At 39.2% G+C, this 13,404-nt stretch overlaps 1 protein-coding gene across 1 annotated transcript in view; it reads left to right on the top strand.

Annotated features, from left to right (window-relative positions):
* Positions 1-12,080, top strand: part of CATSPERB (cation channel sperm associated auxiliary subunit beta) — a 147,151-nt gene extending 135,071 nt beyond the window's left edge. The window contains exons 22-28 of the mRNA XM_049897973.1: positions 160-357; positions 1,093-1,203; positions 3,774-3,884; positions 5,673-5,808; positions 7,641-7,741; positions 8,533-8,607; positions 11,816-12,080. Of these exons, the coding sequence (XP_049753930.1) occupies positions 160-357; positions 1,093-1,203; positions 3,774-3,884; positions 5,673-5,808; positions 7,641-7,741; positions 8,533-8,607; positions 11,816-12,034 (951 nt within the window). The 3' untranslated portion in view covers positions 12,035-12,080. The remainder of the gene's footprint in view (positions 1-159; positions 358-1,092; positions 1,204-3,773; positions 3,885-5,672; positions 5,809-7,640; positions 7,742-8,532; positions 8,608-11,815) is intronic.
* Positions 12,081-13,404: the final 1,324 nt, after the last annotated feature.

Raw genomic sequence — 13,404 nt, 5'->3', positions numbered from 1 at the left:
ACTGATTAGATCAGAGTGTATTTCTTCCTGGAAAAGAATGTTTTCTGTTATTTATTGGTGAACAATCTTTATGGTCAAACTTACCACTCTTTTTCTATTGAAATTTCCTCTCTTTAGTTGATCATTTTAAGTAACCTTCACTTATTTGGCTATTTCCAGGGTTCAAGTTCACTGGCATTTGTCGTCTGGGAAGCATCAACTGAGTGCTTTGTTACAACATTCGTGCCAATAGTGAAAACCAGCTGTAGTTATCTCAGATCTATGCATCACATTCCTAGTAAACTTATCCCATTAGAAGACTGGATTAGTGGAATTCACAAAGATGATCAGGGTTTTAATATGATCAAAACCTTACCGGTAAAAAATCTAAGCAGACTGTTTGAAGAATACCAACGATAGACCACCCATGTGTAATTGGCTGATCATTCCTCTCTAGCATTTCTCTTCTGAGATGCTTAGAACGCCTTACAATGATTTTCCAATCCTCATGTCATTTTGAAGATGTGATCTTGTTTTCTTCTAAAATGTAAAAACTTTCTGAAATAATTACTTTTTTTGTAGTAATTTTTAATGTCATTATTTGCTGTGTAACGGTGATACGGTCTTGCACTTTTTACAGTGTGTACAGCTCTTTGCTCCTACCTTGACTTATCCTATGCTGATACATTTTACTGATCCCATTTCAGTGTTGTGATTTTAACTTTTGCCTTGTTAGAATCTGTCACTCTTTTTTTAAATACAAATTTTTTTTTTTTTTAATAACATTACTTATAGTTTTCTTTCTGACGAACAGCAAATAGCCATACTGGGAGGATTATTTACTAAATATGTCATTATGCCTCTTCTATAAAGTTTTTAGACTTTATTTCAATTGACTCTATGACAACTATTTTAGGTACTAGAAGTGTTTTTTACCTACTTACAAGTTCTAAGGTATGAAAATTTGATGATGCTGAAATTCCAGAAAATGAGGGGGTGGGGAGAGGAAGGAATATTTACTTTGAATTCGTTTCTGAAAAATCAAAAAGATACTTAAATTAAAGGTAGTAAATAATGCTGAGTGACGTATTTTCTTTGTTTAATCACGTGCAGGTAAACTACAGGCCTCCGTCTAAACTGGGAATTGCTATTCCACTCACAGATAATTTTTACCACGCAGATCCTAGCAAACCTATACCAAGAAATTTATTTCTTATGTCAAAGGTGAGTAATTTTTTCTACAAATAAACTAGTACTTATTTTAATTTAAGTAATCATGCAGTAAAATTTCATACGGACTGAGCTGCGGGAATGAAATGAGAAGGTGCATTCAGGACAAAGCTCCATTTGTCCCAACATGTCAGCTCTTATTATTGTTCCTACTGCCACTGCTGCTCCTCCTGCTACTGCTTAGCCCCCCTCCTCTGACTGATACTCCTGGACGCAGTTTTGGAGCCAAGAAGTCTAAAGGGACTCTTTCCCCTTTACCTCTCTCTGGTTGCCATTTGAATTTCAAAGGGGATTGGTGGGGTGAGATCATCTTTTGTCAAACAAGAAGAACCCCAGACCCAAGTCATGTCTGCAACCTTGTGAAAGGAGTGGTGTTCAAAAGGAAAGAAGAGAGTTTACTTCAACACAGTCACATTTAATATCCTGCTAAGATTCTGCCTAGAAAACAATCAAACTCCAGCAGCTCCATACCTCTCTGGGGGCAGAATGAGCAGAGAGAAACCATTAGGTTCAAAGGAAAAGTCTCTTATGGGGTAGCTTCTCAAGGAAACCTTGCAGATGGCTGTGGAGTCTCTCTCCAGAAAAAAAGACCTACCTGCCTGTATACTTATGTAAACAGACATTGACATCCATTCACACAGGCGTGCATATATATATACACACACACACACAAATAAAATTGTCATTTGTTTTTTTGAAACTCTCCATTGTCTTCCTATTTCATTCAGAGTAAGAACCAAAATCTTGCAATGATTTATAAGGTCCTCCATGATCTGGCCTGGAATTCAAATGACATCTGACCTGATTTCCTTTGGCTCAATTTACTCTAACCATAGTGACTTGCTTCCTGTTCCTCAAGTGTGCTAGACATATTCCCAGCCCAGGGCCTGTACAGTTGCTGTTCCCTCTGTCTGAAATGCTCTTCTGCCAGACATCACATGGCTCACTCTGTCACCTTCTTCAGGTTTTTGCTAAAATGTCACCATCACAGAAAGACCTTCCCTGACCACTGTTTAGAATTTTAACCCCATCTCCACTGTCCCCCACCTCCATCCCCTTCCCTGCCTTATTTGTCTCCTTAGCACTTATTACAATTTTACTTATTTATTGTCTTGCTGCCCCCATAAGAACGTAAGCTGCCTAAGACAGAGTTTGTGTTTGCTGTTTTATTTTGAAATAACTTTAGACTTACAGAAAAGTTGCTAAAGTATTAGAGTTACCATGTATACCTTTCATCCAGCTACCCCTAATGTTAACATCTTATCTAACCATAGTACAGTTGTCAAAGCCAGGAAATTCATGTCGGTACACTCTATTAACTAAAGTGTAGACATTATTCAGATTTTACCAGTTTTCCATTAGTGCCCTTTTTTCTAGTCCAGAATTCAACACAGCATCCCACATTGCATATAGTTGTTACATCTTCTTGTTATGTTGTTGTTAGGTGCCATCGAGTCGGTTCTGACTCATAGCAACGCTGCATACGACAGAATGAACGAAACACTGCCGGGTCCTGTGCCATCCTCACAATCATTGCTGTGTTTGAGTCCATTGTTGCAGCCACTGTGTCAATCCATCTCATTAAGGTCTTCCTCTTTTTCGCTGACCCTCTACCAAGCATGATGTCCTTCTCGAGGACTGGTCCCTCCTGATGATGTGTCCAAAGTGTGTTAGATGAAGTCTCACCATCCTTGCTTCTAAGGAGTATTCCGGCTGTACTTCTTCCAAGACAGATTTGTTCCTTCTTTTGGCAGTCCAAGGTATATTCAATATTCTTCACCAATTCAAATGCATTAATTCTTCTTTGGTCTTCCTTATTCACGTCCAGCTTTCACATGCATATGAGGCAATTACAAATGCCATGGCATGGGTCAGGCGCACTTTAGTCCATTGCTTTTTAGCACCGTGAAGAGGTCTTTTGCGGCAGATTCGTCCATTGCAATACATCATCTGATTTCTTGACTGCTCCTTCCATGGGCGTTGATTATGGATGCAAGTGAAATGAAATCCTTGACAACTTTCTTCTTAGTCTCCTTTAATCTGTGACTGTTTCTAGGTCTTTCTTTGTCTTTCATGACCTTGACACTTTCAAAGGTTACTGGTCAGTTGTTTTGCAACTGAAATTAATTAGAACAAATACAACAAAAGTGATGTGCCCTTTTCAGTGCATCATGTCAAAGGACACGTGATGATAAGTCTTATTACTGGTGATAGTAATCTCGATACTTGGATATGGTGGTATCTGCTGGATTTATCTACTATAAAGTTACCATATTTCCCATAGCAATTAATAAATATCTTTTGGAGACATACTTTGAAACTTAGATACCACTCTTGAGTATATATCCGAAAATCAAACCCACTGCGATTGATTTGATTTCAACTAATAGTAGCCCTATAGGGTCTCCAAGGCTTTGAATCTGTGAAGCAGACTGCCACATCTTTCTTCTGCAGAGTGGTTGGTGGGTTCGAACTGACGACCTTATGGTTAGCAGCTGAGCGCTTTAACCACTGTACCACTAGGACTTCTTCTTGAGTATATGTCTATGTTAATTCTATTGCAGAGGACTGGTAAATTCAAACAGTGCACTAATGCATCTACTCGGGAAGAGTGTAACTGCACAAATGATCAGAAATTTTCACATGCTGTTGCTTTCTCAGACTGCAGAGAAAAAGTAAGTTAAATTTTAGTTACCTGAAGACAAAGTGCCTTCATATTAAGTTAATAAGATTTTGAAATGTGCTTTTCGATTAAACATGAAAAGCTAACACATAGAAATACCCTCACATTATGTCGTAGAACTAAGTATGACATAGAGCTAAAGAGGTCTGGATTTAAGCGTACCCTGACAAGTCAGTGGAGCCCTCGTGGCAGTGGTTAAGTGCTACAGCTGCTAACCAAAAGGTCAGCAGTTTGAATCCACCAGCCGCTCCTTGGAAACCCTATGGGGACAGTTCTGCTCTGTCTCATAGGATCACTATGTGTCAGAATCAACTAGAGAGCAATGAGTTTGACAAGTCAATTAACCTCATCTGTAAAATAAAATAATAATACTGTCCACTTCACAGGATTCTTGATATAGACGTAGACAAGTACACACACACATCTATCCATGTGAGAGCAATCTGTAACCTCCAAAACACTATATAGAATTATGGTAAACAGTGATTCACTCAAAAAATTGTTAAGTAATATGTATCGGGTTCTGGGAATATAGAAGTCAAAGTCCTTGTTATCAAGGAGCTCAGTTGGGTAGTGGTGACAAAAGACACTATAATGTATTGGTTAAGATAATGGGTTCTGTGTCAATACATCATTCTGTTAGTACCAAAGCATTCAAAGGTGTATCAAGTTAGTATTGGTGTTTACATCAGCAATGTCGAGTGAGCAATTGATAGAACTTTCAAGCAGATTTTCAAAGACCTTGAAAGAATATGTATACAGTAAAACCTATGAAAGCTGGAATCTGTGTAAGGTAGAAACCTGTCAGAGAAGGAAAACGCAAATATTTTCCTCTAATAGGAAGTAATAAAGTGATAAGACTGCATCCTGTCAAAAGTGGAAAATTTGTGAGGCCTAGAAAAACAAGGCAGTCCCCCTGTTTTTATACACACTCACACACATATATATTTATTTAGCTGTTCTCCAAAAATCACTTAATACAATGTCAGAGATAGAGTTATCATTCAGTAAATTATGACCATTTACTATCTACTAAGCTCTATTCTTACTGGGTTAAGCTCTATTCTAGAGCCCTGCTGGTGCAGTGGTTAAAAGCTACAAAGAGCTACCACTGCTAACCAAAAGGTTGGAAGTTCAAATCCACCAACCGCTCCTGGAAACCCTATGGGGCAGTTCTACTGTGTCCTATGAGGTTGCTATGAGGTCACTATAAGTTGGAATCGACTTGACAGCCATGAGTTTTTGGTTTTGAAAGCTATATCCTAAGCCTTCTTCATTATTTGTCTCATTTAATTTGAGGTACAGAGAAGCCTGGTGATTTACCAAAGATCACATTGCTAATACAAAATGGAGCTGGATTTGAACTCTGAATCCAGAGACCGAGACTAAGGAGTGTGTCTGAAACATCGTGACTGGCAGGGAGAGTGGTGTAAGGGAGATGGGCAGGGTCCAGTTCATGCAGAACCTTGTGTGATATGGTTTAGACAAAAAAGTTTGAAAAACATCATAGCCAATAGAATTCCTGTGAAAAATGCCAATAGAAAGTTAGGAGTTTTGTTACCACAATGTTAGTCAATTCCGACTCATAGCAACCCTATAGGACAAGGTAGAACTGCCCTGTAGGATTTCCAAGGAGCAGCTAGTAGATTCGAACTGCTGACCTTTTAGTTGGCAGCCAACTCTTAAGCCACTGCGCCACCAGGGCTCATTCTTTTACAAGGAAATGAAATTAGGATTGAATTTTCCAATTTTACATTCATTCTTGGAATTTGTATTTTAGGTTCCTCGTTTTAAGTTTCCTGTTACACAGTATCCAATATCTTTGCAAATTTCCACTAAGAAAGGAAATATGCCAGTGGGTCTTCCATACCTGGTGACTGTGACTGAAGTGAATATGAGGGAAAACTGGAAACTAAGTAAGGTTTGCTCTCTTCTATAAGTTTTTCATCTTATAAGTGATATTGCTATTACCTATATCAATACTTCACAAAGCCTCTTTATACGTTTGACAGCCAGGAATTCTTAGGAAAAGAACTTGAATCAGCAAGGGTACATTGCTGTTTACTTCGATTGTCTCCCATTTATTTCACCGTAATTTCCAGTGACCTGGATTCTGTGGCTAAAGAACATTTTTTTAAGAATTTGAACTGAAAAAAAAAAAATTTACACACTATTTTGTAGATTAATAGTAAAAAGTGATTGAATTTATGCTACATGTTGGTCTAGTGTCTGTTTTCACTTCTTTTCTTTGGCTGCTGTTTGCCCAGGGTTACAGAGGACGTTATAAAATATGAAGGTATTACTAGGTAATCTGTAGGATCCATCTTACGCAAACAAGGAATATACACATAGACATAGGGATGCACGTGGGTGAGTAGGATCTATCCTATTTGAGCAGTTGTATCAGTAAAGTTTCTTAAAGGTTTTATGTAAAATAATTGAAATGATGCAGAAATATATTTAGATAAGAAAAACGACATTTACTATAATTCAATTTTACCTCAAATATGCAACTTTTCCTTGCATGTTTTGTGTTTCTTCATGTACGAATACTTTGAGGCGATGCTAGCCAGCTAGACCTAGCTAGCTGGGTAACTAGATATTATTACCATTAGTTGCCATCGAGTTGGCTCCAACTCATGTCAACCACACGTGCAACAGAGCGAGATGTTACCCAGTCCTCTGCCATCTTCATGATTGTTGATATGTTTCAGTCCATCGTTGGAGACATCTATTGTTGCATCAGTCCATCTCATTGAGGGTTTTCCTCGTTTTCTCTGACCCTCCACTTTACCAAACGTGATGTCCTTCGCTAGTGACCAGTCTTTCCTGATGATGCCCAGCACTATATCAGACAATATTCTGTTGTGATCCATAGGGTTTTCATTGACTAATTTTTGGAGGTAGATTGCCAGGCCTTTCTTTTTTGTCTTAGTCTGGAATCTCCACTGAAATCTGTCCCTCATGGGTGACCCTGCTGGCATTTGAAATACCAGTGGCAGAGGCAGACAGCTATAACTAAATAAAAATTTTAATCATCCATTGTTACCAAATAGCCAGATTTTTGTACTCAGTGAATCTTACTGTGCCTAACATATATACATTTTTTGAAAGAAAATCCAACAAAGTCAACCTCCTGAGTGTTTTCCTCCATTTCCTGTGGTGTGCTAGAGCTTGCTCTTACCAGCTTGCAAGCACTGATTGTTACATATTTGGGCATTTTGCAAGCTGGGTGTTAAACTATGGGTAGCTTGAAATTAGCCATTATAAGAGTATTTATACCATGGAAATCAGCAAATGCTACAAGCAGCGCTTTTTTGTTCTGTAGATCCAGTGTAGCAGGACACCACTGCCATTTCTAACCCATTCACTACATTCTGTAATCATGTTGTGAAACGTCTCTGCCACTTTACTGGAAGTCATTTACCAGTCACTAAAGTAGTCCTGAGATGATCTTCCTGTCAAAGACACAGAGTATGTGCAGGTCAGGACGGGAAAGAAAAGGTCAGCCTAAATGCAGGTGGTTAAAGTCTTAGCCTTCTTGAGGATGCCTGCAGGCAATGTGAGATGCTGGTCCTAATTTACTCTAAAGATGTCTTCCACAAAATCAAACAGATCTTAAAGTCTGGGATAACTTAACCATGTTCTGGAGTAGTCTTTTGTTGTATGATAATGTATGTAGCAGAAATTTCATGCATAATCAGAAAATAGCTTGAGTGTGCCTAAAATATAGTTCATATATTTTTAGAACATTCCACACCACCGACTATTAGAAAACTGCAGTCGCACTTAAAATCGCATCTTCAGGTTCCAGTGTATAACCCTATAGGTCTCAACTTAAGTATAATGGTAAGTTCACAGGGTTCTTGTTTTTTTCTGTTTTGACTTGAAGTAAAACTTAGATGTCTAAACTAAGTGCAACAGTTAAATGCTCGGCTGCTAACCGAAAGGTTGGTGGTTCAAACCCCCCCAGCTCCTCCGTAAAGACTATAGCCTAGAAAACCCTATGGGACATGGGGCGGTTCTACTCTGTCACACGGGGTTATTATCAGTCTAAATCAACTTGATGGCACCTAATAACGACAACAAGATTGATTTTAGTTTTAAAGTAGGTGGGAATAGTATCTTTAACGTGGAAAGTATTTATTTTTCCTCCATTGCCCTTAGTGTTATTGTTTCTAAAGGTATCTAAACCCTAAATTTGACATTAAATTACTATTCCTTGAGCCAGTAAATAAGACTAATAGATGATGTAGCAGAGTGGAGTGGAAAGGGTATTTCCTAAAGCCAGGAAGAAATGGGCTTAGCATTCTTGACCTGCACGTACACGGACACATGTCTTCCTCTTCCAGCTGTTCACAAGAACACGTAAAGTTGATATCATCCAGGTAACTGTTGTGAAAGCCAACAAAAATGACGGGATGTATCAGAACAGAAGGATCAGCTACTGAACCCCTGTATTTTAAACTCTTCTCCTTTCATTTTTATTTTGATGCATGAAGCGTATGCCCAAGGGCCTTGGGAAGGGGATGGGAAACTTTCTATGCAACATCTATAGGAAAAGTTGCCCCAGTGTATATTTTTACTTAAAGGAGCATACGTGTTGACTCCGTTAATGACTGGATGTGTCTTTTCCACAGGGCTCTGAGCTCTTTCACTTCAAAGTGTCTGTTGTTCCGGGGATCACTTTTTGTAACTTAGTTGAAGAATTTCAGGTACAGTGAATACACAACGTATCAAATGGGGTGATGGCTAGGGAAATAAGATGACAAATATCAGTCCAAGAGACACTGAAGAGAAAAAACAAAATTGATAGAATTTGTATGATAGGGTGCGGAGGAGGCAGGGGATCCTGGAGAATGGTGGTGAGATTGTCGGTAATGGTAAAACTATTGCCTGACAGGTAGCAGGACCAACCGATGCCGGAAAAGAAATGAATAAGCAACTGTGTTTTTGTTCCTTCTCTGTCTTCTATATTGCTTGATTTTCTGACTTTTTTCACTTTTTTTAATTGTTGTAAAAATACAAATAACACAACACTTGCCATTTTAGCATTTTTTACCTGTACAATTCAGTGAGACCAGTGACATAACCATGTTGTGCAACCATCACCAATATCTGTTGCCAAATTTTCCATCACCATAAACAAAATCTCAGTGCTAGCTAAACAATGATTCCCCCCTTCCACCGTCCCCCCACACCTAGCAACTACCATTAAATTCTAACCTCTATCCATTTGGCTAGTCTAGGTATTTCATATTAGTGAGAAAAAAAAAAAAATGTGTCCCTTTGTGACTGACTTATTTCACCCAGCATAGTGTTTTCAAGGTTCATGCATGTTGTGGCATGTATCAGGACTTCATTTTTCTTTATGGCAGAGTAGCATTCCATTATATGTGTGTGTGTGTATGTGTGTGCGTGTGTGTGTGTGTGTGTATGTGTGTGTGTGTATATATATATATATAAACTCTGGTGGCAGACTTGTTAAGGTTTGGCTGCTAACCAAAAGGTCAGCAGTTCAAATCCACCAGGCACTCCTTGGAAACCCTATGAGGCAGCTCTACTCTGTCCTGTAGGGTTGCTATGAGTCAGAATCAACTCGATGGCAATGGATTTGGTTTTTTTGGTTTTGCATATATAAACACACTCACTGCATTTTGTTCCTCTCATGTATTTGTAACATTTTCCTTTCCAGTATTATCCTCCTTTTGGTTATTTGCACTGAGTCTTAAATATTCCAAAAGCTTTGAAAGTCCAAAACCTGTTTCCCCATGTAACCTATGAAAAAAACAACTTGTTTTCCTCATTCATATGACATCTGCTGCCTGTAGGGGGTGGGAAGGAGTGAGGATTTGATTAAATTGGTTAATGACACATTCAGAGTCAAATACTGATAACACACTGCCTGAAACAAAATGTCTTGCAGGAAAAAAAGAGAAAAAGCCAAACATGTGAAACTAAGGAGTTGAATGGTAATTCTGAACTGATGGGGTAGTATTGGGAAATGTCAATATATTGGTAACTAAAACCATGCAAACAAAACACTTCCCAATTAATAAATTAATTGAGCTTATGTGATCTAAGGATAAAAATTCAAGATTGAGCCCCATGGAGGAAGTGGTGACATAGTAAGGGGATCAAGTATCAAATACCTCTTCATAGCAATGGGCAAAAACGTAGATAGAACGGACACAGGGAAACCAGGGTGGAAAGGGCGAGTGTGCTGTCCCATTGTGGGGGATGCAGCCAATGTCACAAAACAGTAGGTGTATGTATTTTTGAATGAGAAATTAACTTGAGCTGTAAACTTTCACCTAAAGCACAATAAAAAGAGAAGACCCCCCTCTCCAAACAAAACAAAAATGTGGATAGTTATTTTAAAGCTTTGGTTTTTGTTTAAGTATAAGGAAATTTGACTAGTTTAAAAACAGAAAAACAAATTGGTGTCAAGGCAGGATTTTAGAGATGGAGGAGAATGAGAAGTAGAAAGTCCTTCGTAGAGCTGTGTCTTAGTTGCTAGAACTGCTGTAACAGAAATACCACAAGTAGGAGGCTTTAAAGGATAGAAATTAATTTTCTCACAGTTCAGGAGCCTGGAGGTTGGAATTCAGTGTGTGGCTCTTGGGAGAGGTTCTTTCTTACCTGTTGCAGCTTCTAGTGGCCAGCCATCCTTGGAGCTCCAGAGCTTGTAGATACATCTACCCATCAGCTTTCAGTAGGGTCTGTCTTTCCTGTTTCGGCTGGCTTGCTTCTGTGCCTAATCTGCTCTTTTTATATCTCAGACGCGATCAGGTCTAAGACACACCCCACGCTGAGATGGTCTCATTAGCATAACAAAGAAAGCCCTCTTCCTAAATGGGATGACATCCATAGGAATAGGGGTTAGGATTCCAACACATATTTGGGGGAACACAATTCAATCTGTAACCAGCTGTAGCAGATGGGATCCAGCACACAATGTCAGTAGCTAACTTTTGAAAACCAGGGCAACATTTTCACAGCATGCATTTATATAAATAAAAATGGAAAGAATGAATATAAGGGGGGTTGTGAAAGAATTGATAGCGTGTGGCTACTATTCCTGAGAAAAAATTTCCTGAGTGGGCTATTAGGAGCATGGTGGTATCTTTAACTTGAGTTATACCCTCAGAGCAGCTTGTGGATCCTTCTTGTTAGCATGTTTTTTCACAGTTTCTTTTACCTTGAAAGATGACCTTGCTACCTACTTCACAGGAAAAACCGAAGCTGTTGGGCTTGAGCCATGTTACTCTCCTCATACCCTCACTTCTGCACTGAACATACAATGGTGCCCATCCTTGCCTCACGTCCCAGAGAGGAGAAAAAAAGTCTGTATGTCAATAGGTCTATCTCTCCCCTAGGAATTAGTTTTTATTAATTATCCATGCAGGCAGAGGAAACATTTTGAATACATAGAAAATTTCCTATGTCTTATATAGAAGATATTCAAAAGAGATGATAGCTTGAAAGAGCATGTACTATTTCTGCCTTCCTGGGATGTCCCTTTTTCTCCTCTCCTTATTCTTCAAGATCCAGCTCAGGAAGCTTATTCCCTGGATGTCCGTGGGTGATCAGGCACTGCCTCCTCCATTTTCCCACAGAACCCTGCCCGTTCCCCTGTAACTGAATACAAAATGTTTTCCTGCCACAGAAGGTTCTATTTGCCATTAGAAACATAGGATAACAAATGGAATTCTTATTCTCTATTTACTGTGTGCAAATTGTTCCTTGTCAGATTGTCAAGAGGCTATTTCTAAGCTTTTGTGGTTGCTGAATAGCTGTGTAAGTCTAAGCAGAATGTTGCTAAATGACCAATAGTGTCACCACCGTTATAGGAAACATATGAAGTTCAGTGTTTCTAATGACTAGATGCAAAAAGCTTAAAGACTACTTTTTCTGTTGCAGATTTATGTTGACGAAGCACCTTTGCCATTTCCAGGACATACCCTTATTGCCATCGCAGCAGCCATAGTGCTAGGAGGATTAATTTTTGTAGTATTTATGTTTCAGCTGCGTAACATTCACCCATGGCAGCTATGCCGAAAACTGTTTAGAAGAAACAAAGTGAATTTATCAAGAATCGAGGTCTTTCAGCAGGCTCACAAAAGAAAATCTGAATGGTGAACGAATGATAATCACAATTTACTCTTTATTTCCTAGTTTTACTAAATAACCCCTAGGACAATGTATTTAAATATTCAATGTACAAACTAGGTTAACTACAGAGTTACCATTTAATTTGAATTGCTATTTGTCAATGCGTTTACTATTACATTTTATTATTTTGTATACATGAAAAATTTCTTAAGTCAGCACATATACAGAGGATTTTTCTTAAGGTTTTAAAAATATAAAATGATAAACACCTCTGTGTGGAATGGGTTTTCTGTATTTTTTGGCTATTATTAGCTGGAGCCACCACCTGTCTGTCCGTTTGCTGTACTGTGGTGGCTTGCGTATTGCTGTGATGCTGGAAGCTATGCCATTGGTATTTCAAATACCAGCAGAGGCACCCATGGTGAACAGGTTTCAGCTGAGCTTCCAGACTAAGACAGAATAGGAAGAAGGACCTGGCGATCTACTTCTGAAAAAAAAGTTAGCTGGTGAACCTTATGGGTAACAATAGAAGATTGTCTGATCTAGTGCAGGAAGATGAGCCCCTCAGGTTGGAAGGCACTCAAAATACAATGGGGGAAGAGTTGCCTCCTCAAAGCAGAGGTCTACCTAAATGGTGTGGATGGAATAAAGTTTTGGCGACCTTTGTTTGCTGATGTGGCATGACTCAAAATGAAAAGTAACAGCTGAAAACATCCATTAGTAATTGGAACATGGGATGTACAAGGTATGATCAAGGAAAATTGAACTATGGTGTTGGTGAAGAATATTGAATATACCATGAACTGCCAGAAGAACGAACAAATCTGTCGTGGAGGAAGTACAGCCAGAATGCACCTTAGAAGCAAGGATGGCAAAACTTTGTCTAACTTACTTTGGACATATTATTAGAAGGGGCTGATACCTGGGGGAGGACATTATGCTTGGTAGAGGGTCAGTGAAATAGAGGACACCCTCAACAAGATGGACTGACACAGTGGCTCAACAATGGGCTGAAACATAGCGACAATTGTAAGGACGAAGCAGGACCAGGCAACATTCTGTTCTGTTACACATGGGGTCACTATGAGTCAGAACCAACTGGATGGACCAAACAACATGACAACATCAGCTGGAGCCCAATCTGTGGCATCAGAGCCCCTTAGCCATGCCCTTTCCAGGCAGAAGTGTGAGTAGAAGGCAGCCGTGCCAGGGTAAGATAGGTGGGGAAGGAGGCCAATCTGCAGGAGTGCTTTCAGACCCTCACAAGAAATAAAGATGAAGCAATTTGGGTTTCTTGAGGTGCCTACAAAACCAGACTGTGGTACCTGAAAAGAGAGAAATGTACCCGCATCGTGGGTGTAGTAGGACACTGTGTCTGAGTGAGGCATGGGTTTACA

The sequence above is a fragment of the Elephas maximus genome, chromosome 10 (genome assembly GCF_024166365.1).
Source record: "Elephas maximus indicus isolate mEleMax1 chromosome 10, mEleMax1 primary haplotype, whole genome shotgun sequence".
Taxonomy (NCBI): Eukaryota; Metazoa; Chordata; class Mammalia; order Proboscidea; family Elephantidae; genus Elephas; species Elephas maximus.
Note: the sequence above shows the minus strand (reverse complement) of the source record. Positions and strands in the feature narration are given on the sequence as shown.